A 25,753-nucleotide genomic window follows, 5' to 3' on the forward strand; every position below is an offset into this window, starting at 1 on the left:
GTGTTGATGTCTTCATAAGTTTGCATCAGGAAACAGAAGTGTTGATGTTCTGCTGGTTTTCAGGTTCTAGTGATTCATCACAGGGTTCAGAGCCCAAGAACACATTTAAAAGTTCAGACTTTACCAACAAAACGTCAAACATTCAGATGATTCTGACTCCAAAATCATAAACTGACAACATGAAGATGATTTAAAACACAGAAAACTACAAAACAGAAGCTTTAATCCTCATTTATTCCTTCCTGGACTCTTCTACTTTGATTTATCACAGTTTTATTTTCATCCAGACTGTTGTGTTGTTTTTGTATCTTTTCTATTAATTACTGCTTTTCAGCTTCTCTTTTCTGTTTTCTAATAATCTGCAGTACATTTTGAGTTTTATTTCCGTCATTACTGATGAGGTTTTCATTCTAGATCTGAACTCAGGAAATAAAATCAGTTTCCGTCCAAATATTTTATTCTGAAAGCATCACCGGAAGCTAGGTGACGTCATTCACGTGCGACAGTCTATCCACGTGAGGAGCAGCGGTGGAGTTTATTTTCCAAAAGGTGAGATTTGAGCTGACATTTACCGGATTTTTTTCTTCAGGTGATGAGTGACGTCATTTACGGTGATTTAGCGGAACTCGTTAAACCGGAAACAGCTGATCTCAGATCTGTGAGGAGCTTTTAGCTGAGCTCAGAGTCATGAATTACTCAGAAATATTGTGAACATTTCTCTACCATTTGTATGAACAGATGGAGAGAAGAGAGGAAGAGGAGGAGAGGAAGAAGACACACCTGGGAGGAGGAGAAGAAGAAAAAGAAGAAGAAGGAGGAGGAGGAGGAGAAGAAAAAGAAGAAGGAGGAGGAGGAGAAGGAGAAGAAAAAGAAGAAGAAGAAGGAGGAGGAGGAGGAGAAGGAGAAGAAGAAGACAGGACAGAGGATGAGGATGAAGCGCAGAAAGCTGGCGGTGATGAAGATGCTGCTGGGATGAAGAGGAAGAGTGGAGACAGGAAGTGTGTTCCAGGTATCCTCTACCTGGGTCACATCCCTCCCAGGCTCCGCCCCAAACACCTGAGGAACCTGCTGTCAGTTTATGGAGAGATAGGACGGATATTCCTGCAGCCAGAAGGTACAAATACTGCAAAAAGTACACACAGGTACTGCAGATAGTACACACAGATACTACAGAGTACACAGCAGTGAGTACTGTCCTGAAAAGAAAGAGAGAAGGAGTCACAGTAGCACTAATCAGGAGGTCTAGAAGGAGTCATAGTTCCACTAATCAGGAGGTATAGAAGGAGTCATAGTTCCACTAATCAGGAGGTCTAGAAGGAGTCATAGTTCCACTAATCAGGAGGTCTAGAAGGAGTCATAGTTCCACTAATCAGGAGGTCTAGAAGGAGTCATAGTTCCACTAATCAGGAGGTCTAGAAGGAGTCATAGTTCCACTAATCAGAGGTTCTAGAACATCTCAGATGGAGTCCAGATGTTTGCTGTGAATCTGACCAGAACTACCACATTGGATGATTGATCCTGACAGTGATGAGTGTAATATTACTCTATTTATTCATCCTTCAGTCTTGGATATGTTGTATATATTTCTGTTGTTGTAATTGTTATATTTACTGTATATTGCTGCTGTAACAGGAAATTTCCCCTGGCATGGGGAGTAATAAAGGTTTACCTTATCTTTTATGACATCATGCTGTACATTGATGACATTTCTAGAAGCACCATGAACACTCTACTGTTGTAATCTGATTACTGTAAGATGCTGCCGTTTCGAGTACTTTAATGCTGTGACTACTGCAGTACTCTGAGGTGTTTGGTGGTTTGTTGGCCCTCAGACAACCAGGTGAGGAGGAGGAAGAAGGCGGGGCTGAGCAGGTGTGACTTCACTGAAGGGTGGGTGGAGTTCAGAGATAAACGCGTAGCGAAGCGAGTAGCGGCGTCGCTCCACAACACGCCCATGGGAACCCGGAAACGCCAGCGCTTCTCCTCAGACCTGTGGTGCATCAAGGTAAGTGTGAGCTCTGCTGCTGTCTGCTGGTTTACCTGGACACGCCTCCAACAGCACACCTGTCATAGTACCTGCACAGGTTCCAGTGGACTCACCTGAGCGAGCGGCTGGCCTATGAGCAGACGGTGCTGCAGCAGAGGCTCCGCACAGAAGTGTCCCAGGCCAAGAAAGAAACCAACTTCTACCTGAACAACGTGGAGAAGAGCGCTCACCTGGACAAGCTGAAGAAGAAGAGGCAGAGGGACGGAGAACAGGTGAGCTCTACAGCCATGCCCACGCCACACCTGCACAGGTACAACTCTGTCTAACTTCCTCTGTCCCGTCAGGTGGAGGAGAAGACGTGGGACTTCACCCAGCGGCAGACGGAGGAGGAGATCCAGAGGAAGAAGAAGAAGAAGGACTCGGTTTCCCAGAAAAACCTGGACAAGGCCCGCATCATCCAGCAGAAGAGCCAATCAAACGCCTCGCTGCTGGCCAAAATCTTCAACTCCAGCCAATCAGAGAGGCAGCAGGGAGGCACCTGATTGGCTACTGGACTGTTCTCAGAGACACTTTGTGATAAACTGATGCTGACACACCTCAGCAACCAATCACAGGACAGCTACAGCTGAGGGGGCGGAGCCAAGGATGTTCCTCTGATCTCCAGTGTTTAATAAACGTTCTCTGAGTACCGGCAGCTGAACTGTGGTTCCACTTCATCCAGCAGATCTCCATCATTCTTCAGAGGTTCCTCAAGTCTGAACCGGTCACCTCGTTCATCTTCAGACACTTTTTGGACTTTTTACCGTTTAAATGTTTTAACGTTTGACTTCATTTTGTTTTCTTTCTTGATGTAGTTTATCTAGAATGTATTAAAATTCAATTATCTTGAAAGATGTGGAACAGTTTAGTGTCAGAGGAAACAAACCAGGAGATGTCCACGTCAGGAAGCAGCAGGTAGAACCTCAGCTGTTTACCAACAGAGTTCAGCAGCTCCACCGCTCGTCTGATATTCAGGTCAAACTTCTCACCAACAGCAGAAATCTGAGATGAATGATCATCAGATGGTTCTCTGATCAGCTAGTCAATGAACCAATGAGCAGAATGCAGCTCAAATGAAGGATCAATAACTAATAACTGATCAATAAAGTCTGACAGCAGCTCAGAAACCAGCGTTCAGTCGTCTTTATTTTCACAGAACAACAGTCCACACAGACTCATGTAGAAAAACCTTTTACATCACTGTGATGTCACTGACAGGGAGGAGGGGGCGGGGTCAGGGCTGTTTCAAGGCACTGTTTATTTTATGAACATAGAGACAGGTGAGAGCAGGTGAACAGGAAGCCGAGGACGACTCAGGTTCAGCTACACACATCAATAACGCCGTCCTCAGTAACACAGTGACAGGAAGCTACAGTGTGCTTGTTCCTAATAAAACTCATGTTCATCAGAGAGGTTCAAGAGTCTGGGATCAATAATCAATAATCAGTCGTCTCTCAGGAGCAGCAGGAGACGACAGACAGGCAAACAATAAAAACCAACAGAAGAATATCCAAAAATAAGAAAACGTGATTCCTGCAGGAGGGAAACTAAACTCCAGCTGTAGCGTGTAGCGTGTTGAGGACAACACGCCACTAACCAGCTGTAGCGTGTTGAGGACAACACGCCACTAACCAGCTGTAGCGTGTTGAGGACAACACGCCACTAACCAGCTGTAGCGTGTAGCGTGTTCAGGACAACACGCCACTAACCAGCTGTAGCGTGTTCAGGACAACACGCCACTAACCAGCTGTAGCCTGTTGAGGACAACATGCCACTAACCAGCTGTAGCGTGTAGCGTGTTGAGGACAACACGCCACTAACCAGCTGTAGCGTGTAGCGTGTTGAGGACAACACGCCACTAACCAGCTGTAGCGTGTTCAGGACAACACGCCACTAACCAGCTGTAGCCTGTTGAGGACAACATGCCACTAACCAGCTGTAGCGTGTAGCGTGTTGAGGACAACATGCCACTAACCAGCTGTAGCGTGTAGCGTGTTGAGGACAACACGCCACTAACCAGCTGTAGCCTGTTGAGGACAACATGCCACTAACCAGCTGTAGCGTGTAGCGTGTTGAGGACAACATGCCACTAACCAGCTGTAGCGTGTAGCGTGTTGAGGACAACATGCCACTAACCAGCTGTAGCGTGTAGCGTGTTGAGGACAACATGCCACTAACCAGCTGTAGCGTGTAGCGTGTTGAGGACAACATGCCACTAACCAGCTGTAGCGTGTAGCGTGTTGAGGACAACATGCCACTAACCAGCTGTAGCGTGTTGAGGACAACATGCCACTAACCAGCTGTAGCGTGTTGAGGACAACATGCCACTAACCAGCTGTAGCGTGTTGAGGACAACACGCCACTAACCAGCTGTAGCGTGTAGCGTGTTCAGGACAACACGCCACTAACCAGCTGTAGCGTGTTCAGGACAACACGCCACTAACCAGCTGTAGCCTGTTGAGGACAACATGCCACTAACCAGCTGTAGCGTGTAGCGTGTTCAGGACAACATGCCACTAACCAGCTGTAGCGTGTAGCGTGTTGAGGACAACATGCCACTAACCAGCTGTAGCGTGTTGAGGACGAGACTGAGGCAGAATCCAAACAAGTTCTTTAAACTCTAAATCATTTTCAACAGAAGCTTTAACCTGAAGGTCTGGCGTGTATCTGCTGCAGAACATGTTCAGATTGAACATACAACATCTAAAAATACTACAGGCTCCTGGACCAATCACACATCAGATCAGTGCGTCTGATCAGAAACATCAGGGATCTAACTGGACCTGAGGAACACCTGAGGAACCAGCACTGTTTAGCAGGTTTAACCTATCCGGACTTTAAGTTAACTGGATCAACGATCAGTTACCATGGAGACCTACCTCCACAGCATCGGTTACCATGGAGATGGAGCAGGTTTAAACTCCGGCTTTAGACTCAATAATCTGAAGATCAGATGTGAAAACACCAGATTGAAAAACAGAACATGGAGCTGCCAGGTGTGTATCCAGGTGTGTGTGTCCAGGTGTGTTTCTACCTGCCTGTTAGTCCCAGTTAACCTGTAGCTAACATGCTACCTGTGGAGCTACAAAGCTGACCTCAGACCAGTTTGGATTCAGCCTCAGAGATCATCAGCCAATCAGCTGATCAGCTGATGGACCATCCAGCCAGGTGTTGTGCGTATCAGTGGAGGTGATGGTTTCCCTCCTCCATGAGTCAGACAGGAAGTGTCTAAGAGTGCAGCCATGCGTGCTGCAGACACTGCGCTGCTGTCGCCCTGCGGTCGGGCTGCAGGTCCAACATGGTCAGCAGGAAGTCGCTGAACTGAGCCGCCTGGTCCAGAGGCCACTCATATTTCTCCAACAGAACCTCGAACAAACCCCACGGCTTCAGGCTGGAGATGTGACGCAGCTCACCTGGACAGGTGCACACAGACAGGTGAGACAGACAGCAAACTAACCCCATCAACATCAAACTCTGTTAGGAAGTCTGAAGACAAAGAACTGAAAGAAGGAATACAACTCCCAGAATGCATTTTATTCAAACAGCCAATCACAAAGATAGACAGGTACAGACAGGTACGGACAGGTACGGACAGGTACGGACAGGTACGGACAGGTACGGACAGGTACAGACAGGTACAGACAGGTACAGACAGGTACAGACAGGTACGGACAGGTACAGACAGGTACAGACAGGTACACCTGTCTCACCTCTCCTGTTGAAGTACTCTCTGGAGTACCTTCCAGACAGAGCGAAGGGCAGAGGAATGGGTCCAAGCAGCTCGATGATGTGAGCGATGTGATCTGAACACAGAGAAGTACACACTGAAGTACTGCACAGTACTCTGATACTGCTGTGTGTGTACACAGCGTAGTATTACTGCAGTAGTACCTTCGTCTCTGGTGTAGTCTTCTCCTGAATGAGGTTCAAACAGATAATCTCCTGTCGCCAGTTCAAAGGCCTGAAACAGTGACATCATCAGTTACACCTGAGGACACCTCCCATCTGGACTGTACACATGTAGTATCACTGAGTAACTGTACACGACATGTAGTATCACTGAGTAACTGTACACGACATGTAGTATTACTGTAAGTTATGGAGTAACTTTATCTGTGTTCCAGAGCTGCTGTTCCTGTCTCAGCTTCTCTCAGGAGACTACAGGTGACTACATGAGACCACAGGTTACTACATGAGACTACAGGTGACTACATGAGATTACAGGAGACTATAGGAGACTGCATGAGACTACAGGAGACGACAGGTGACTACATGAGACCACAGGTGACTAAATGAGACTACATGAGACTACAGGTCACTACATGAGATTACAGGAGACTATAGGAGACTGCATGAGACTACAGGAGACGACAGGAGGCTACATGAGACTACATGAGAATACAGGTGACTACAAGAGACTACATGTTACTACAGGGGAGTACAGGTTACTACAGGTTACTACAGGAGACTACAGGAGACTACATGAAACTACAGGTTGTTACAAGTGACTACAGGTGACTACAGGAGACCACTTCTCTCCCAGGATCCTAACAGATGAACGTCCTCAGCTGATCTCTGACCTCACCTGTACCTGACTGTTGCAGTCTCACCAGGTGGAGGTTCTAAGGTGATGGACAGGTGACCTGAGTCTGAGCTGTTTGGATGGAAAACGGAAAAACACCTGAGAGAAGAACTGAAGCGGAGACTGAACCAGCAGCTCTGGACAGAACGTCTCCAGGTACACACTGATGACACCATCTACAGCTGTTCTACCATGCAGGCAGTGCTCCAGATGTCAGCCGGAGGTCCGTATTCTGCTCCGATCAGAACCTCTAGTGCTCGGTACTGTCGGGTCTGGATGTCCTCTGTGAAGTGTTTGTGCTGGAAGACAGAGAGAGGAGGTGTCTGATTGGTGAACAGAGCACAGAGAAGGCGTGTGATTGGTGGACAGAGCACAGAGGAGGCGTGTGATTGGTGGACAGAGCACAGAGAAGGCGTGTGATTGGTGGACAGAGCACAGAGGAGGCGTGTGATTGGTGGACAGAGCACAGAGAAGGCGTGTGATTGGTGGACAGAGCACAGAGAAGGCGTGTGATTGGTGGACAGAGCACAGAGAAGGCGTGTGATTGGTGGACAGAGAGGCGTGTGATTGGTGGACAGAGCACAGAGAAGGCGTGTGATTGGTGGACAGAGCACAGAGAAGGCGTGTGATTGGTGGACAGAGCACAGAGGAGGCGTGTGATTGGTGGACAGAGCACAGAGGAGGCGTGTGATTGGTGGACAGAGCACAGAGAAGGCGTGTGATTGGTGGACAGAGTACAGAGAAGGCGTGTGATTGGTGGACAGAGCACAGAGGAGGCGTGTGATTGGTGGACAGAGCACAGAGGAGGCGTGTGATTGGTGGACAGAGTACAGAGAAGGCGTGTGATTGGTGGACAGAGCACAGAGGAGGCGTGTGATTGGTGGACAGAGCACAGAGGAGGCGTGTGATTGGTGGACAGAGTACAGAGAAGGCGTGTGATTGGTGGACAGAGCACAGAGAAGGCGTGTGATTGGTGGACAGAGCACAGAGGAGGCGTGTGATTGGTGGACAGAGCACAGAGGAGGCGTGTGATTGGTTGGATGTGAAGGTGAACAGAGCACTCACCACCCAGCAGGCGTTTCCCAGATCAGCGATCTTCACTCTCAGCTGGTCGGCGTTCTGAGGATCTAGAGGACTGAGAACGAAGTCTGAGGAGCTGAATGCTGCAGATACAAGGACAGCTCTGATTGGTCGCTGACACACCTGGTGGTCACATGGTGTGTGTGTGTGTGTGTGTGTGTGTGTGTGTGTGTGTGTGTGTGTGTGTGTGTGTGTGTGTGTGTGTGTGTGTGTGCGTGCTCAGGTGCTGGCTATACTTGTGGGGACCAAATGTCCCCACAACTGTAGGAAAACCGAAAACAATTTCGGTCCCCACAAGTTTAAACGGTGTTTTCTTGGCCATGTTGTTGTTACTGAAAAAAGTAAAAGTGCAAAAACGTTTCTTTAGGGTTAGCCATTGTTTTGGTCTGGGTTAAGGTTAGGGTTAGGGTAAGGGGTTAGATATGAATGGGAGTCAATGGTATGTCCCCACAAGGACAGGAAAACACAGTATATATGTGTGTGTGTGTGTGTGTGTGTGTGTGTGTGTTCTGACCGTCTCGTCCACTCGAGTATCCAGACTGAGCAGAAAGTGCAGACTCAGAAGTTGCTGACATCACAGAGCTGGAGAACCCTGAAAGGCCGGAGGCGGGGCTGGAGAACCGTCCGGCGGCGTGGCCGTTACACCTGTCCTCCAACCAGGAGCTACAAGACTCTGGGCTGGCTTTGCTATTGGCTGTGGAGCAGGAAGTGTTGCCGTTGACAACTAGAGAGATGAGAACAAAGAAACACCTCTGTAATTATACTGCAGTTACATAGTATTTATACTGCAGTTACATAGTATTTATACTGCAGTTACATAACATTTATACTGCAGTTACATAGCATTTATACTGCAGTTACATAGCATTTATACTGCAGTTACATAACATTTATACTGCAGTTACATAGCATTTATACTGCAGTTACATAGCATTTATACTGCAGTTACATAGCATTTATACTGCAGTTACATAGCATTTATACTGCAGTTACATAGCATTTATACTGCAGTTACATAGCATTTATACTGCAGTTACATAGCATTTATACTGCAGTTACATAGTATTTATACTGCAGTTACATAACATTTATACTGCAGTTACATAGCATTTATACTGCAGTTACATAACATTTATACTGCAGTTACATAGTATTTATACTGCAGTTACATAGTATTTATACTGCAGTTACATAACATTTATACTGCAGTTACATAGCATTTATACTGCAGTTACATAGCATTTATACTGCAGTTACATAGCATTTATACTGCAGTTACATAACATTTATACTGCAGTTACATAGCATTTATACTGCAGTTACATAGCATTTATACTGCAGTTACATAGTATTTATACTGCAGTTACATAGTATTTATACTGCAGTTACATAACATTTATACTGCAGTTACATAGCATTTATACTGCAGTTACATAGCATTTATACTGCAGTTACATAGTATTTATACTGCAGTTACATAACATTTATACTGCAGTTACATAGCATTTATACTGCAGTTACATAGCATTTATACTGCAGTTACATAGCATTTATACTGCAGTTACATAGCATTTATACTGCAGTTACATAGCATTTATACTGCAGTTACATAGCATTTATACTGCAGTTACATAGTATTTATACTGCAGTTACATAGTATTTCTATTTACTCAGTGTATATTCTGTGTATTCAGCGTGTATTCAGCGTGTATTCAGTGTGTACTCTGTGTACTCAGTGTGTACTTACAGGTATTGTCTGTGTCTTCAGGTTGCTGCAGTCCGTCCTCCTCTTCCATCCTCTGAAGACAAACACAAACTCTGTTCATTACTGCAGTACTGACATTAGTATAGAAGTACTACTCAGTATTCCTCCACAGTACTATTATTAGTATCTGGACTGCAGTATTACATTAGTATTCCTGCAGTATTATTGTAGTATTTCTGTAGTATTCCTGTAGTCATACTGTAGTATTTTTGTAGTATTTCTGAATTATTATTGCAGTCAAATTGTAGTATTATTGTAGTATTCCTGTAGTCATACTGTAGTATTATTGTAGTATTTCTGTAGTATTCTGGTAGTATTCTTGTAGTATTTCTGTAGTACTCCTGTAGTCATACTGTAGTATTATTGTAGTATTTGTCAAATTTCTGTAGTCATATTGTAGTATTTCTGTCATATTCCTGTAGTCATACTATAGTATTTTTGTAGTTATACTGTAGTATTCTTGTAGTATTTCTGTAGTATTATTGCAGTCATATTGTAGTATTATTGTGGTATTCCTGTAGTCACAATGTAGTATTCTTGTAGTATTTCTGTAGCATTATTGTAGTATTTTTGTCGTACTCATGCAATCATACTGTAGTATTTCTGTCGTATTCCTACAGTCCTACTGTAGTATTTCTGTTGTCATACTGTAGTATTTCTGTAGTCATATTGTGGTATTATTGTAGTCAAGCTGCAGTATTATTGTCGTCATATTGTAGTATTACTGTAGTATTCCTGTAGACATACTGTAGTATTATTGTAGTATTCCTGTAGTCATACTGTAGTATTTTTGTTGTATTCCTGTAGTCATACTGTTGTATTATTGTAGTATTCCTGTAGTCATACTGTTGTATTTCTGTAGTATTCCTGTAGTCATACTGTAGTATTCCTGTAGTCATACTGTAGTATTTCTGTAGTATTCCTGTAGACATACTGTAGTATTTTTGTAGTATTCCTGTAGTCATACTGTAGTATTCCTGTAGTCATACTGTAGTATTCCTGTAGTCATACTGTAGTATTTCTGTAGTATTCCTGTAGTCATACTGTAGTATTTTTGTTGTATTCCTGTAGTCATACTGTAGTATTCCTGTAGTCATACTGTAGTATTCCTGTAGTCATACTGTAGTATTTCTGTAGTATTCCTGTAGTCATACTGTAGTATTTCTGTAGTATTCCTGTAGTCATACTGTAGTATTCCTGTAGTCATACTGTAGTATTTCTGTAGTATTCCTGTAGTCATACTGTAGTATTCCTGTAGTCATACTGTAGTATTTCTGTAGTATTCCTGTAGACATACTGTAGTATTTTTGTAGTATTCCTGTAGTCATACTGTAGTATTCCTGTAGTCATACTGTAGTATTCCTGTAGTCATACTGTAGTATTTCTGTAGTATTCCTGTAGTCATACTGTAGTATTTTTGTAGTATTCCTGTAGTCATACTGTAGTATTCCTGTAGTCATACTGTAGTATTCCTGTAGTCATACTGTAGTATTTCTGTAGTATTCCTGTAGTCATACTGTAGTATTTTTGTTGTATTCCTGTAGTCATACTGTAGTATTCCTGTAGTCATACTGTAGTATTCCTGCACCTGTATATCCATCAGTCTCTCCTCCAACAGTCTCTGTTGACGTTTTGCTTTTCTCTTCAACTTCTTCTTCTTGTTTTTAGACAACTTTCCAACCTGAACACACACACACACACACACACACACACACACACACACACACACACACACACACACACACACACACACACACACACACACACACACACACACACACACAGTCATTTGAGTTTCAAAGATGATAATAATAATAACAATAACAAAAGTTATCCATGTGCTTACAAACACACACTCTGTGTTACTGACACCACAAACACTGATTCTTGGTTGTGATATCTGATTATTAATAATTAATCATGTGCTTCCTTGGCTCCGCCCACAGCACCATTTGATTGGTTACACTCACAAATGTTAAAACATAGAACAGAAGGTTTTATTTTGCAGGTTGTGTTATTATGATTCCAATTTTTACTGCTAATAAACAAGTTCCAAACATCAGTTACTGAGTGCCTTAAACGCTAACAATATCTAATAATCAGAAAGCCTATTGGTCAACCTCTCTAGGAAGTATGACTCAAGTCATCCAATCAGCTCGCAGTGTTTCACAGCCCTCACTCTGACAACTGCAGAACCACACCTGGAGGGCAGCAACCACTCAGAACACAGCAGGAAGCACACATGGACGCTTACCTGGAGATCCCTGGGAGCCGTGCTAACTAGAGAGAGAGACACACAGAGAGACAGACAGGACAGAGAGAGAGAGACAGGTAGGAAACAGGAAAACACAGCGAGGAAAGACAGAGGACAGACAGGAGAAAGAGAGCAGTTAGACCAGTTCATAAACAGAGAGGGAGACAGCTGAGAGAGCAGGCAGGCAGGCAGGCAGACAGACAGACAGACAGGCGGGCAGACGGGCAGACGGGCAGACGGACAGACGGGCAGACGGGCAGACAGAGTCTTCAAAGAGTAGAAACCACAGCTCCCAGTTACAGTAACAGACAATAACTGGTTTTACCTGAAGCTTTTGGTTCCGTTTCAGATCTACTGATGCTTGTTTGTGGACATGATTCTAAACTATCCCTCACAGTAATCAGATTACTTCTAACAGAGTATTTTCTCTGATCAGAAATCAGAAATTAATCTTTTGTAAAGTCCATATTTAACGTCCAGACTCCAAAGTGATCCAGCTGTGATTCCAGTCAGTCTACCTGATGAACACGGTTCTAAAAGGAGCTGAGAACAGCAGAACGTTCTCAGTCCTGGACCTATGGACTGGGTCTATCTATGTCTGCATCATGGATCCACATGGAGAAGAACTGAACAGAGGAAGAGAAACATCTGACTGAGAGACTCGACAAAGATGGAAAAAGATCCAGGAAGATCAGTGAGCAACTGAAAACCAGAGAAGCAGAGAGTCAGCAGGAATCAGGAGGTCTAGAAGGAGTCATAGTACCACTAATCAGGAGGTCTAGAAGGAGTCATAGTTCCACTGATCAGGAGGTCTAGAAGGAGTCATAGTTCCACTAATCAGGAGGTCTAGAAGGAGTCATAGTTCCACTAATCAGGAGGTCTAGAAGGAGTCATAGTTCCACTAATCAGGAGGTCTAGAAGGAGTCATAGTTCCACTAATCAGGAGGTCTAGAAGGAGTCATAGTTCCACTAATCAGGAGGTCTAGAAGGAGTCATAGTTCCACTAATCAGGAGGTCTAGAAGGAGTCATAGTTCCACTAATCAGGAGGTCTAGAAGGAGTCATAGTTCCACTAATCAGGAGGTCTAGAAAGAGTCATAGTTCCACTGATCAGGAGGTCCAGAAGGAGTCATAGTTCCACTAATCAGGAGGTCTAGAAGGAGTCATAGTTCCACTGATCAGGAGGTCTAGAAGGAGTCATAGTTCCACTAATCAGGAGGTCTAGAAGGAGTCATAGTTCCACTGATCAGGAGGTCTAGAAGGAGTCATAGTTCCACTGATCAGGAGGTCTAGAACATCTCAGATGGAGTCCAGATGTTTGGTGTGAACCTGACCAGGACTACCACAGTGGATGATTGATCCTGACAGTGATGATATGCTGCTTCAGGACTGACTGTTGCTGCATTTAGTTTCTACTTCGGGGCCTGCATTTTTAATTACAGTAAAGCTAAATGGGTAGTTTTTTTTAAATTTGACATCAGGGCAATACTCTAATGTTCTATTTAGAAGTAATCTGATTACTGTAAGACGATAAAGTTAAGAATCTTTTACTATTTGAATCAAATTACTTCCAGTCATATTACAGGTATTTCTAGAGGAAAACACTTCTGAACACTGTTCATTTCAAATTTAAAAAATGTGAAACTGGTGAACAGTCAAACTAGCCTAGCCGCGCTAGACAACCCACGGCAACGAATTTAATTCTCTGCCAGGGTGGGTCTAGTTACCCTCCATAAGGCTCGAGGCTGGATTCTCCTAAAACTGGCCGGACCAATCACCATGAAGTGTGGAGTCAGAAGGCGGCGTAACGAAGTGATGACAGAGGCGTGACGATTCTGACAGAAACAACCGGCGCACAATAAACAGTTATCTTTGGACTTGGCTTTAGCCACAGCCCTTAAAGATTTGAAGCTAAAATTCAACTTGAAAGATAAACAAAGGACGGCACTGAAGTGTTTCATTGAGAAGAAAGACGTATTTGGACTTATGCCGACGGGATATGGCAAATCCTTAATATACCAGTTGGCTCCGCTGGTTGGGAAGCTAATGGGACTTAGCCACAATCTGCCGGTGCTCTAGGAACTACGTCAGCCTATTCGTTGCGTTGATTGGTTGTATACCTACCCAATTGCTGCAGAGTGATTTGATAGACAACCTTTTAGCCCGCCTCCCTCCCTGTCAAGCTTCCCTAGACCCTTGTGCCGTCAGAAACATGGGTGTAGCGTGGCTAGGCTACAGTCAAACAGCATTTTCTGACCAATCATGAGGCGGCTCCTCACCTGATGACCCAGACGGGGGCGGGGCTCCGGCTCTCTGCCAGTTGGTGGCTTCAGCTGCCAATCTTCTGATGTAAACCTCATCAGCGTCCAACAGGATGTTCTCTGGTTTGATGTCGGTGTGGATGATCTTACACTTGGTGTGGAGGTAGTCTAGTCCCTGCAGCACCTGCAAGAACACAGCCGAGTCTGAGTCACCAAGTCAGAATCATTGAGTGCCTGCAGGTCAGCGAGTCTGTGTTTACAGTGCACTGTAAACACATTGCAAATACTGCAAACACTCTGTAAATCTACAGTGCATTTATGGTTTTTACAGTGTGTTTACAGTGTGTACAGTGTGTTTATACAATACAATACATTCACTTTATTAATCCCCAAAGGGAAATTCAATAGTGTTTACAATGCGTTACCTGTCTGATGATGGTCTTCACACACACCAGAGGAAGCCCCATGTAGTTTGACTTGATGATCCACTTTAACAACTGATGACCCAAAACCTCCAGAACCATGCAAACATCTGGGAGATGCTGAGGAGAGTACTGACAAAGGAGGACAGACAGGTGGACAGACAGGTGGACAGACAGGTAGGCTGTATTGGGACCATGGAAAAAGTGCCTAGAAAGTGAATTTCGTTCCACTCACGTGGATCTACATGAACTCTGCTTTATAAGATATATCTTTTGCTAATTAGTACCCAAAAAAAGTTTCTACTCTCCGTTTCCAGTCATTTTTTAATAATTACCATTTTTGTGTCGGTCTTTTTTTTACTGTGGCGTAGTGATATTTACACAGGCGGACTAGGATTTGCAGTGCGTGCAGCAGTTTTTGGTCACGTGGACCAATAGGAGCCGAGTTCTGTTGCTGTGGTATCAGATCAAAACAACATGGCGTCCACTGTGTCTACCACAGATACGAGCAAAGATGACGAAAAGACAAGAAAGACAAGGAAACCGCCTTCAAAAGTTACTAAAAAAGGATCAAAACGATGCTATATGCATCTCACAGATGTCCAGGGCGAAGACGTGCAGGACTTTACACGGAAACGGTGGGAAACTTACAGAACCTGCGTTAGACAGTGACTTTCTCCGGTTGCAGAAGGCTGCTGAGCTGAAGGAGGACGCCAGCGTGCTTTTGCACATTAAAGAAAAAGACTGTGTGGCCCTGGAGGTGCGGTACCACAGGACCTGTTACGAACAGAACACAAAGTTTTTGTCAAGGCCTATGGAAACAAGGACTGCAGCCCCAGATGAAGCGTGAGTTATTACAATGCATTAACATTTTATTACACATTGTACATTTCAATATGAGGCACTGACAAACAACATAGTCTTTAGTTTGTTTAACTGTAGCTCCAAAAACCTATTTGATCATTTTATTCAGGAAAAACTGGCGGAATAGACAAGCTTAGATAATCTTGATTGGATGATTCTGTAAATATGACACGGCTGCAACAGTTTACACATGGTTTGTGTGTGTGTGTTTTTCAGAACTGAAACAACCTTTACTGACAGCTACAATTTCTTCTGTGAGACTGTCATCCGTCAAAGGAGTATAGTTGACCAGGAAGTGCTACGAATGGACAAGTTACGAAAGACATTCCTGCCCCTGATAGTGTTTTGCAGGTAGTCCACTGTAGTTGCAAGACAACCAAATGTGAAACTGAAAGATGTTCTTGTATGTCTGCAAGACTGTCTTGTACAGATTTATGTCGGTGCCAAGCATGCGAGAATGTTTCAAAAGAAACAGAGGACAGAGTTGTATGGGACAATGACTGATGAAAGTGATACTGATGAGTAATATACGCACCATGTCACCATGTACAGTTTTTCTTTATCTTTCTTTCTTTTTTTCTATACTGACCGTCAATAGAAACTTTGAGGTATAAATGTAGGCAGAATTCTACTTGTAGGGGGGTTGTAATGATTCATTGTGGATTTACTGATGATCTAGTGCCCTGGTAGTTGAGATAATGATGAGTTGTCATTTTGTCATGATTCATTGCACATGGGTTGGTCACTTTGCAAAAGTGAACCAAATACACACCAAGCAATACTCAGTGAGTATCTGCACAATGTGAGAATGGGTTTGAAGGCCTATACAGGTAAAAGCCAGAAAATTAGAATATTTTCATAAACTTGATTTATTTCCGTAATTGCGAACAAAAGGTATAACTTTTACATTATATGTAATCATTGCACGCAGACTGATGCACTTCAAATGTTTATTTATTTAATTTTGATGATCATAGGTGGCAACAAATGAAAATCCGACATTCCGTGGGTCAGAAAATTAGAATATTACCTGAGGCCAATACAAAAACAGGATTTGTAGAAATGTTGGCCAACTGAAAAGTATGAACGTGAAAAATATGAGCATGTACAGTACTCAATACTTGGTTGGAGCTCCTTTTGCCTCAATGACTGCATTAATGCGGCGTGGCATGGAGTCGATCAGTTTCTGGCACTGCTCAGGTGTTATGAGAGCCCAGGTTGCTTTGATAGTGGCCTTCAGCTCTTCTGCATTTTTGGGTCTGGCATTCTGCATCTTCCTCTTAACAATACCCCACAGATTTTCGATGGGGCTAAGGTCGGGCGAGTTGGCTGGCCAATTGAGTACAGAAATATCATGGTCCTTAAACCAGGCACTGGTAGATTTGGCACTGTGTGCAGGCGCCAAGTCCTGTTGGAACATAAAATCCCCACCTCCATAAAGCAGGTCAGCAGCAGGAAGCATGAAGTGCTCTAAAACTTGCTGGTAGACGGCTGCGTTGACCTTGGATCTCAGGAAACAGAGTGGACCGACACCAGCAGATGACATGGCACCCCAAACCATCACTGATGGTGGAAACTTCACACTAGACTTCAGGCAACGTGGATCCTGTGCCTCTCCTGTCCTCCTCCAGACTCTGGGACCTCGATTTCCAAAGGCAATGCAAAATTTGCTTTCATCAGAAAACATAACTTTGGACCACTCAGCTGCAGTCCAGCTCTTTTTTTCCTTAGCCCAGGTGAGACGCTTTGCGCGCTGTTTCTTGTTCAAAAGAGGCTTGACACGAGGTATGCGGCAGTTGAAACCCATGTCTTTCATGCGTCTCTTGGTGGTGGATTTTGAAGCACTGACTCCTGCAGCAGTCCAGTCCTTGTGAATCTCCCCCACATTTTTGAATGGGTTTTTTTTCACAATCTTCACCAGGGCGCGGTGATCCCTGTCGCTTGTACACTTTTTCCTACCACAGTTTTTCCTACCCTTTGCCTCTCCATTAATGTGTTTGGACACAGAGCTTTGAGAACAGCCAACCTTTTCAGCAATAACCTTTTGAGTCTTGCCCTCCTTGTGCAATGTGTCAATGGTTGCCTTTTGGACAGCTGTCAAATCTGAAGTCTTCCCCATGTTTGTGTAAGCTTCAGAACTGGACTGAGAGACCATTTAAAGCCCTTTGCAGGTGTTTTGAGTTAATCAGCTGGTTAGTGGGTGGCACCAGGTGTCTTCAAACTTGACCCATTTCACAATATTCTAATTTTCTGACCCACGGAATGTCGGATTTTCATTTGTTGCCACCTATGATCATCAAAATTAAATAAATAAACATTTGAAGTGCATCAGTCTGCGTGCAATGATTACATATAATGTAAAAGTTATACCTTTTGTTCGCAATTACGGAAATAAATCAAGTTTATGAAAATATTCTAATTTTCTGGCTTTTACCTGTATAAAGGCCCAAAAAAGGCCACCATTGTTAGTCCAGTGAACAGCATCATGCCGCGTCTATCACATGAACAACGTCTCTGGGCACTGGGTATGGTGGAGGCCGCTTTGAGCTACAGTGATGTATCCAGGCGTATGGGCTGTTCCCAACCCACAATCAGAAGCCTGGTCCAAAGCATGCGCCGACGGATTGCTGCCTGCATCCAAGCACATGGAGGCCATACTCGGTATTGACTGTTGTGACTTTGTGTTTGGCAGGTGCCGTTTTCTTTTGTGAAATTCTTTATTTTGAAATCATTCTTGAAACTTTAGATTTTTGTTTCTGTATGCCAATATGCTAAACAAATGATTCATAAGAAGAAAAGTGTATATTTGTATGTGTATTAATCTATATTTTCATATTCAGAGACACTGTCGTATTTGAATAAATGTTTTCTACCATACTTGTGAATGACTCTGACCTTTTGTGCATTTATTTTTTTGTCTTATTCCATTTTTGCCATTATTCCGATTTAGGAGGGCGTGGTAGCAATTCGGTTGATTTTCAGCCATTTATGGCCATGGTGTGCATTTTTATTTTATATCTTTCATTACACAGTAGGTTGTGATATTTTTAATATATGACACATAAGCTTTTAGCTAAATGTACGATATATTTCATTGTGCTGGGTGCAAATCACTTAAGTTGAAGCGTTTCCTTCAAGAAGTTACCTACATTTCTCGCTCTGAATTCACCTATGTGTACACTGAGGCACCGATTCAAATGTTTGGTAGATGTGTTTCTGACATTTCATAAAGATTTTGTGTTGCCAGAATTAGCAAAGCACTTAAAACAAGCAAAAACAGCAGCACCAGGTTTTGTTTTTTGGGTATTCTCATAAAGATACATTTCTGGCTGGTGACAAAGTTCGGACAAATATTCTGAGTAGAACTGTTAACCCAGAGTCTAGAAGGGTATTGTCTATGAAAAAATGCATCGAACACGTAGATGCAGTGTAGTGGAGCAAAATTCACTTTCTAGGCACTTTTTCCATGGTCCCAATACAGCCTAAACGCAGGTTCTGTAAGTTTCCCACCATTTCCGTGTAAAGTCCTGCACGTCTTCGCCCTGGACATCTGTGAGATGCATATCGCATCGTTTTGATCCTTTTTTAGTAACTTTTGAAGGCGGTTTCCTTGTCTTTCTTTTCTTTTCACTCGTATCTGTGCTCGACACAGTGGATGCCATGTTGTTTTGATCTGAAACCATGGCAACAGAACTCGGCTCCTATTGGTCCACGTGACCAAAAACCACTGCACGCACTGCAAATCCTAGTCCACCTGTGTAAATATCACTACGTCACAGTAAAAAAAAGACCGACACAAAAACGGTAATTATTAAAAAATGGCTGGAAACGGAGAGTAGAAACTTTTTTTGGGTACTAATTAGCAAAAGATATATCTTATAAAGCAGAGTTCATGTAGATCCACGTGAGTGGACCGAACCAACACAATCTCGTTCAGACAATACAGCCTCAGGTAGACAGACAGGTAGGCAGGTGAAGGATACGCACTCCATTGACTCCTGAGATTTTGAAGTCGTCAATGAGTTGGACGATGGTTTCCCTATAGGGGTCAGAGGGGTCACTGTCTCTCACCTGGACAGACAGACAGACAGACAGGTCACCTGAGCTCACCTCAGTTGTGGTCGGACAGGTGAGGAGGATACACACTCACACATCGCAGCAGTTTAATCTCATCCAGCGCCGTCTCGGTGTAATGAGGAGCGCTCTTCACCACCTTCAGCGCCACGAAACGCTTCTTCCTGAACACAAACACATTCACATCATGTGACACCAGAGTCACGCTGCTGTCTCTTGTCCTATATTTACGTGTGGTAAACGTCACATGTGTCGTACTGCAGGTCCCAGCAGAGCCACACGGTGGAGAAGTGTCCCCAGCCCAGCTTCCTGACCACGTGGTACCTCCCGTTGAACAGGTCACCAATCTTCACCGGGTAGTAACCGCCTGCAGCACACAACAACCACCGATTAGGGAGGGTAAATATTAACCATTAATCAATTAACTGATCACAAATATATGAGTCTATCAGACAGCAAGTGAAGGATATGAAGAGGCTCCTTAGTCACATGAGCCTCTGGGTTGAAGGAACACTGTCCCAGTAAACTCTGGTGTTAAATATAGAACGTTGGCTGGAACCCATTAACTTTAAATCCATTAAAGTCTTTGTCATGGTGCCCGTTACTGCTGAACTCCCACAATGCTTTCTGCTTTAATATGAACTGTACTCTGAGTGACACCTCCTTTGGTCGCTACAGGATTAAACAGGAAGAGGCTCCACCTGGCGGAACAACCAGGAACTACAGCTGATCTATGGTACTTTCAGTGCGTTTAATAAAAATGCTTCAAAAGACATTGACTCTAAGCATCCGATACTAAGAAATAAATAACTTTGATCAGATCAGGGTCATATAAATTTGATCATCTTCACTGGTGACTGTTCGATCAAAACAGTCCAGTTTACTGCAGGAGCTGAGAGGACTGAAGTATTGGTGATCAATAAGATCATCAAACATTCCTCTGATGGACCGACCTTTGCAGTAGTCTGACGGGTCCTCCTGCTCCTCGTCATCGGAGCCCAGCAGCTGAGCAGGAGGCGGAGTGAACTCAGTGGGGGGCGGGCTCAGTGGTGGAGGGGGCGTGGCCAATTGTTGGGTGGCTGATGACATCACAGGAGGCAGACCAATGGGAGGGCCCAGAGGGTCAAGGGATCGCAGGAAGGAGGCGGGGGAGGTACACAGGGGCGAGTAGAGGTGGGAGGAAGTAAAGGTCACTGAGGTCAGCAGGAAGGGGTCCGGGTAGGCGGGGCTTAACGGAGGGGTGGGAGGAGCTTTGAACAATACTGATGTGGAGTCAGAGGCATTGTGGGTAACGCTGTGAGGTGAGGCTGGAGGTGATTTGAAAAGAGTCCTATGAGGTGATCTCAAAGAATTCTGGGTAATTTTTTGGCTAACAGTTGGTGGTGATTGACTGTAACTGTGGGTGGGGCTTAGTGTGGTGGGTGTGGTTTGGAGGGTGTTTTCAGGAGGAGGCGGAGCTACAGGTAGGCTTAATGTATCTGCAGTGGGTGGGGTGTGCTGGGGGGATGGAGATGGGGTTCTGGGGGCAATCTGAGGGGGCAATGGGGTAGGTTCGATGGGTGACGGGGTTCTGGGGGCAATCTGAGGGGGCAACGGGGTAGTTTCGATGGGTGACGGGGTGGGTTCACTGGGGTCATCTGGAAATGTTGGTGGGTATCCTGGTGCACGGCTGGTTTCTAGATTGCTCTGGGGCAGATGGGCAGTCTGAGGGTAACTCTGTGGAGGTGTTTGGGGTGGTTGGGGGTAACTCTGTGGAGGTGTTTGGGGGGGTTGGGGGTAACTCTGTGGAGGTGTTTGGGGGGTTGGGGGTAACTCTGTGGAGGTGTTTGGGGGGGTTGGGGGTAACTCTGTGGAGGTGTTGGGGGCAGGTTGCCATCAGCGTTCAAACTCTGGAGGTCACAGATGTCATCAAGCCTGCAACAAGAACAAAGACGGAACATGAAGCTTCAAAACAGCAAAATGCAAAAGCTTCCATGGATCCAGAGAAGAACCAGATCTGGATCAGGTGTGAGACACATTGTCAGACTTAGAACAGTTTATCTTACTGAACATTCATACAGAACATTTGGTTCTTCATGGATCCAACCTGCTTCTCTGTTTACTCCACCCGCTCACACTGGAGCACCATTAGAACTCCACTGGAATGTCACTAGAACTCCACTAGAACTCCCCTAGAACTCCACTAGAACTCCACTGGAATGTCACTAGAACTCCACTAGAACTCCACTGGAATGTCACTAGAACTCCACTAGAACTCCATTAGAACTCCACTAGAACTCCACTGGAATGTCACTAGAACTCCACTAGAACTCCATTAGAACTCCACTAGAACTCCACTGGAATGTCACTAGAACTCCACTAGAACTCCACTAGAACTCCACTGGAATGTCACTAGAACTCCACTAGAATGTCACTAGAACTCCACTAGAACTCCATTAGAACTCCACTGGAATGTCACTAGAACTCCACTAGAACTCCATTAGAACTCCACTAGAACTCCACTGGAATGTCACTAGAACTCCACTAGAATTCCACTAGAACTCCACTAGAACTCCACTGGAATGTCACTAGAACTCCACTAGAATGTCACTAGAACTCCACTAGAACTCCATTAGAACTCCACTGGAATGTCACTAGAACTCCACTAGAACTCCATTAGAACTCCACTAGAACTCCACTGGAATGTCACTAGAACTCCACTAGAACTCCATTAGAACTCCACGAGAACTCCATTAGAACTCCACTGGAATGTCACTAGAACTCCACTAGAACTCCATTAGAACTCCACTAGAACTCCACTGGAATGTCACTAGAACGCCATTAGAACTCCACTAGAACTCCATTAGAACTCCATTAGAACTCCACTGGAATGTCACTAGAACTCCACTGGAACACCACTGTAGGGCTGCATCTAACGACGCATCGACGTGTCGTCTGAGCACGATACGTCATCAAAAGCGGAAGTGAGCGCGCAATGTAACAGAAATTCCCTTCCCTTCACTAGAACTCCATTGGAACACCACTGACAAAGTTTCTTCAAACCACCAAGTGGAACATCAGGGTCACACTGATTAACATGTAAACAAATCAAACTGAGATTCAAACAGAACCTCAACTCTGGGGACTGAGGCCACTCTGATCACACACACTGCTGTATGAAACACACAACATGGATCATATCACACACACACACTTCAATCTATTTTGGTGTTCAGGCAAACCTCAACAATGTCTATGACTCAGAGATGTCAGAGAGCAGCTGTGTGTGTGTGTGTGTGTGTGTGTGTGTGTGTGTGTGTGTGTGTGTGTGTGTGTGTGTGTGTGTGTGTTCTTGTACTTGCTACATTGTGAGTACCATTTTCTGCATTTAACTATCAAAGTGAGGACATTTTTACAAAGTGAGGACATTTTGGCCGGTCCTCACTTTGAAACAGCCATGTTTGAGGGTGAAGACTTGTTTTTAGAGAACAGGTATGAATTGAGGTTTGGTTAGGGTTAGGGTAAGGATTAGGGTTAGGCGATCAGTTGTGATGGTTAAGGTTAGGGTAAGGCTCTAGGAAATGCATTACGCCTATGGATGTCCTCACTAAGATAGAAGTACAAACATGTGTGTGTGTGTGTGTGTGTGTGGTGGGATCATGGTTCAGGTTCTGCTTCTATTCTGGGACTGAGTCTCAGCAGGTCTATTCCTGTCAGCAGAAACTGTCTGAGTCGTTGAGTCCGTCAGAAATCAGCTGATCACCAACAGTAAACACAATCTGATTCACTGCTTCTTCTGTCCACACGTTGCTGCAGAGGAACCCAGAGGAACCTCACCAGTGTTTTTCTTCACTGTGGTTCTTAAAGTCCTTCAGCTCTGTGGAAGCAGAAGATCATGAAGAAGGAGAGAACTCAGAGATGTCTTCTGTCTGTAGGACTCAGAACGATGGAAACCAGAGAGGAACAAAAGTAGAATTTCTCTGATTTCTTATTGTACAACAGTTACAAAACACTGCCTGCAGCTGACCTGAAGTGTGTCTGAACGTTGGTCTCAGCAGAACCCACGCAGAACCAGCTAAACGGTTGGTTCTGGTGGATTTAAATAACACACTGAAGTGGTTCTAATGGAACACCAGGATGATCTGTTCACATCCTGAGCTTTCTTGCTGTTTGAAAGCCAGCAGCAGGTTCTGGGATTCAGAAGGGTCAACGGTTCTCTGCTTCAGTTCCACTTAGTTAAGGAGTGAAGAACAGTCTGGTTGGTTCTAATGTGGGAAGATGAGGCTGGTTCTACCTTCAGACTGGGAATATTTCCAGAGTTCCAGGTCCTTGAAGTCCATAGAGGAGAACATCCCCTGGAGAAAGTTCTCGAGTAGGTCTACTCTAGAACTGTCCAGTTGTTGGTAGGTGTACTCTAGAACTGTCCAGTTGTTGGTAGGTCTACTCTAGAACTGTCCAGTTGTTGGTAGGTCTACTCTAGAACTTTCTCCAGGGGACGTTCTCCTTTCTTGGTTCCTTCCTTGGTTCTTTAAATTCAGTCTCACTTAGAACATTCAGAATCCGAGACTTCGAGGTCCTTCAAGTCCACAGATGAGAACGTCCCCTGTAGAAAGTTCTAGAGGATACCTACCGACAACTGCACAGTTGTCATGTAACTCTGTATGTTTTTCTTCTACGTTTGGGACAACAGATGGAAATCAGCCTGGAGCTAAATCCGGTTTATTTAGTCCAACCTGGTGTAAAGTAATGAGATTGTTGGTTCATTTATATGTGCCGTCTGTCCCAAAAAATAAAGAAATGAAGTGAACTGGTCTGAATAAGAAAATAAAAGACTTTCTGGGCTCTGAAGGTGGTTTGATGCCGTGGATTTCTTAAGACAGAAATATTTTAATGAAATCCTGATTCATGGTTTAATTCATGTTCTAAACGAATGTAGTGACAGAAACAGACGGAGAGAGAGAGTGACTCACTGGGAAACGGAAACACACACACACACACACACACACACACACACACACACACACACACACACACACACACACACTAAATATAGCCTGATGGTCTCGGTGTGTTACTGTGTGTTGGTATCTGACAGGTTCTTACTGGTTCTCGTCTACTCGGACTCTCCGGTGCTTCTTGCCTCTTCGCCGGTGTTTCTTTCCGGAGGTAGCAGAGTTTCCGGGTCCAGAGCCGACTGTTGCTGAGGAACAACATCTGCATTAACCAGGTTCAATCATTCACCAAATCCATTTTAAAAAGGTGCAAATTTATGATGAAGCTGCTGCCCAGACCTAAGGGTAAATTTATAATATATAACATACAGTATATAACTAATGATGGTGAAACAGCTAAATGTATTATTTAGCTGTTCCATTATTAATACACATAATAATATACATATATAATATATTCTATATAACTAATGACCGCTGAACAGCTGACTAAAGGAACATCGGTCATCCTATTTTACTACAGAACCAAACCACCTGTCATTGATAAAACACTCATAAACTCCTCCTTGTCGTCTTCCTCCACCCTGTTAAATCTGAAACTGACACCTGTTGACAGGTACCTGTCTCCGCCCTCCAGTTCGGCCAGAACACACTCGAGGTTCTGACTATTAAACCCAACTTTCCACACGCAGTTGCGGCGCAGGGAGGCTGCAGTAATTCAAAAGTAAAGTTCAGATTTACGTTGATCAGAAGTCAGCCGGAAGTTCAGTCATGCGCCGATTTAATCAGCAAAGTTTACTTTTTAGAAGGAAACTGCGGTTCGGTTCCGGTGGGTAGAACCGGACCGCTGAGGAGGCGGAACTGATTAAATATGAGATCTTTTAAATGGAGTCTGGCGGAGAAGTTTAGCTGAACCTCAGTGTGTGTCACAGCCTGGTACCATTATTTACTGCCAGTCTGCTTAGCAAGTCCAGCCGTGGCTTCATGGCACCGAGTCACCGAACCGGGACATGGCTGGCTCACCTATCAACATGTCGGTTCCCGGTCCTCCTACCGAACCGGGTCGAAGAGACTCTCCCTGCCCGGCTAGCAGAGCTCTGCCGGTTCTGCAGCCTTCTGTATCCGCCGGAGCTTCACCAGAACCAGCTGCCGAACCCCGGAGACAGCCCGGCTGGAGGAGGTTCCGACGATCCAGACAGTGACCCGGGTCAGCGGGAGGCACCGTTACCGCCGTTAGTACCGTTAGCTCCGTTAACAGCTGACAGGCTGCTAGCTGCTAGCTCCAGCTGCAGCGGCTCTACCTTCAGGGTCCGGCCCGGCTCGGTGCCGCTCTGTGCCGGGTCAATATTGAATCAGTACCGGTTGTGTACCGGCCGTGTACCGGGTCAGCATCGGCTGTAGCGGGTGCACGCGGTCATTGAGTGTCTCGGTCCGTTCATGGACTCAACAGCTGCTGACACCGGACACCGGCTTTTGCGCATGCGTAGCGACCGGC

At 44.7% G+C, this 25,753-nt stretch overlaps 2 protein-coding genes and 2 long non-coding RNA genes across 7 annotated transcripts; 3 read left to right on the plus strand and 1 right to left on the minus strand.

Annotated features, from left to right (window-relative positions):
- Nucleotides 1–430: 430 nt before the first annotated feature.
- abt1 (activator of basal transcription 1) lies at nt 431–3,153 on the plus strand. The gene is made up of 5 exons (XM_051950066.1): nt 431–549; nt 739–1,114; nt 1,833–2,005; nt 2,074–2,259; nt 2,332–3,153. The coding sequence occupies exons 2-5, from the start codon at nt 739–741 to the stop codon at nt 2,527–2,529; spliced, it is 933 nt and encodes a 310-aa protein (XP_051806026.1). The 5' UTR covers nt 431–549; the 3' UTR covers nt 2,530–3,153.
- Nucleotides 1,121–1,685, plus strand: LOC127534564 (uncharacterized). 2 transcript variants are annotated; one of them, XR_007942741.1, is made up of 2 exons: nt 1,121–1,274; nt 1,309–1,685. It is a non-coding gene; the product is annotated as an uncharacterized LOC127534564 (long non-coding RNA). The 2 variants fall into 2 exon arrangements; XR_007942740.1 differs by having other exon boundaries at nt 1,121–1,240.
- A 1-nt stretch (nt 3,154) lies between the features above and the next one.
- On the minus strand, nt 3,155–25,753 carry srpk3 (SRSF protein kinase 3). Of its 2 annotated transcripts, none has more exons than XM_051950065.1 (17): nt 25,282–25,753; nt 24,410–24,500; nt 20,281–21,241; nt 19,586–19,694; nt 19,404–19,491; nt 19,237–19,324; nt 14,393–14,499; nt 13,986–14,151; nt 11,708–11,733; nt 11,042–11,134; nt 9,436–9,487; nt 8,203–8,412; nt 7,674–7,771; nt 6,800–6,907; nt 5,918–5,987; nt 5,737–5,829; nt 3,155–5,439 (listed from the first exon to the last, which is right to left on the minus strand). In XM_051950065.1, the coding sequence occupies exons 3-17, from the start codon at nt 20,414–20,416 to the stop codon at nt 5,255–5,257; spliced, it is 1,629 nt and encodes a 542-aa protein (XP_051806025.1). In that variant the 5' UTR covers nt 20,417–21,241; nt 24,410–24,500; nt 25,282–25,753; the 3' UTR covers nt 3,155–5,254. The 2 variants fall into 2 exon arrangements, with proteins under 2 accessions (XP_051806025.1, XP_051806024.1); XM_051950064.1 differs by having other exon boundaries at nt 24,410–24,506.
- On the plus strand, nt 12,359–12,995 carry LOC127534562 (uncharacterized). Of its 2 annotated transcripts, none has more exons than XR_007942736.1 (3): nt 12,359–12,449; nt 12,484–12,789; nt 12,858–12,995. It is a non-coding gene; the product is annotated as an uncharacterized LOC127534562 (long non-coding RNA). The 2 variants fall into 2 exon arrangements; XR_007942737.1 differs by having other exon boundaries at nt 12,431–12,449; nt 12,518–12,789.

This window comes from Acanthochromis polyacanthus, chromosome 6, assembly GCF_021347895.1.
Source record: "Acanthochromis polyacanthus isolate Apoly-LR-REF ecotype Palm Island chromosome 6, KAUST_Apoly_ChrSc, whole genome shotgun sequence".
Taxonomy (NCBI): Eukaryota; Metazoa; Chordata; class Actinopteri; family Pomacentridae; genus Acanthochromis; species Acanthochromis polyacanthus.

Excerpts from the sequence above, each read along its gene's own strand:
- abt1 (XM_051950066.1), top strand. The coding sequence starts at position 739 with ATGGAGAGAAGAGAGGAAGAGGAGGAGAGGAAGAAGACACACCTGGGA. Across the intron at positions 1,115-1,832 it reads GATATTCCTGCAGCCAGAAG|ACAACCAGGTGAGGAGGAGG; the intron begins GTACAAATACTG and ends GTTGGCCCTCAG. Across the intron at positions 2,006-2,073 it reads CAGACCTGTGGTGCATCAAG|TACCTGCACAGGTTCCAGTG; the intron begins GTAAGTGTGAGC and ends CACCTGTCATAG.
- srpk3 (XM_051950065.1), bottom strand. The coding sequence starts at position 20,416 with ATGTCATCAGCCACCCAACAATTGGCCACGCCCCCTCCACCACTGAGC. Across the intron at positions 14,152-14,392 it reads TGAAGACCATCATCAGACAG|GTGCTGCAGGGACTAGACTA; the intron begins GTAACGCATTGT and ends GTGTTCTTGCAG. Across the intron at positions 11,135-11,707 it reads CGGCTCCCAGGGATCTCCAG|GTTGGAAAGTTGTCTAAAAA; the intron begins GTAAGCGTCCAT and ends GTGTGTGTTCAG.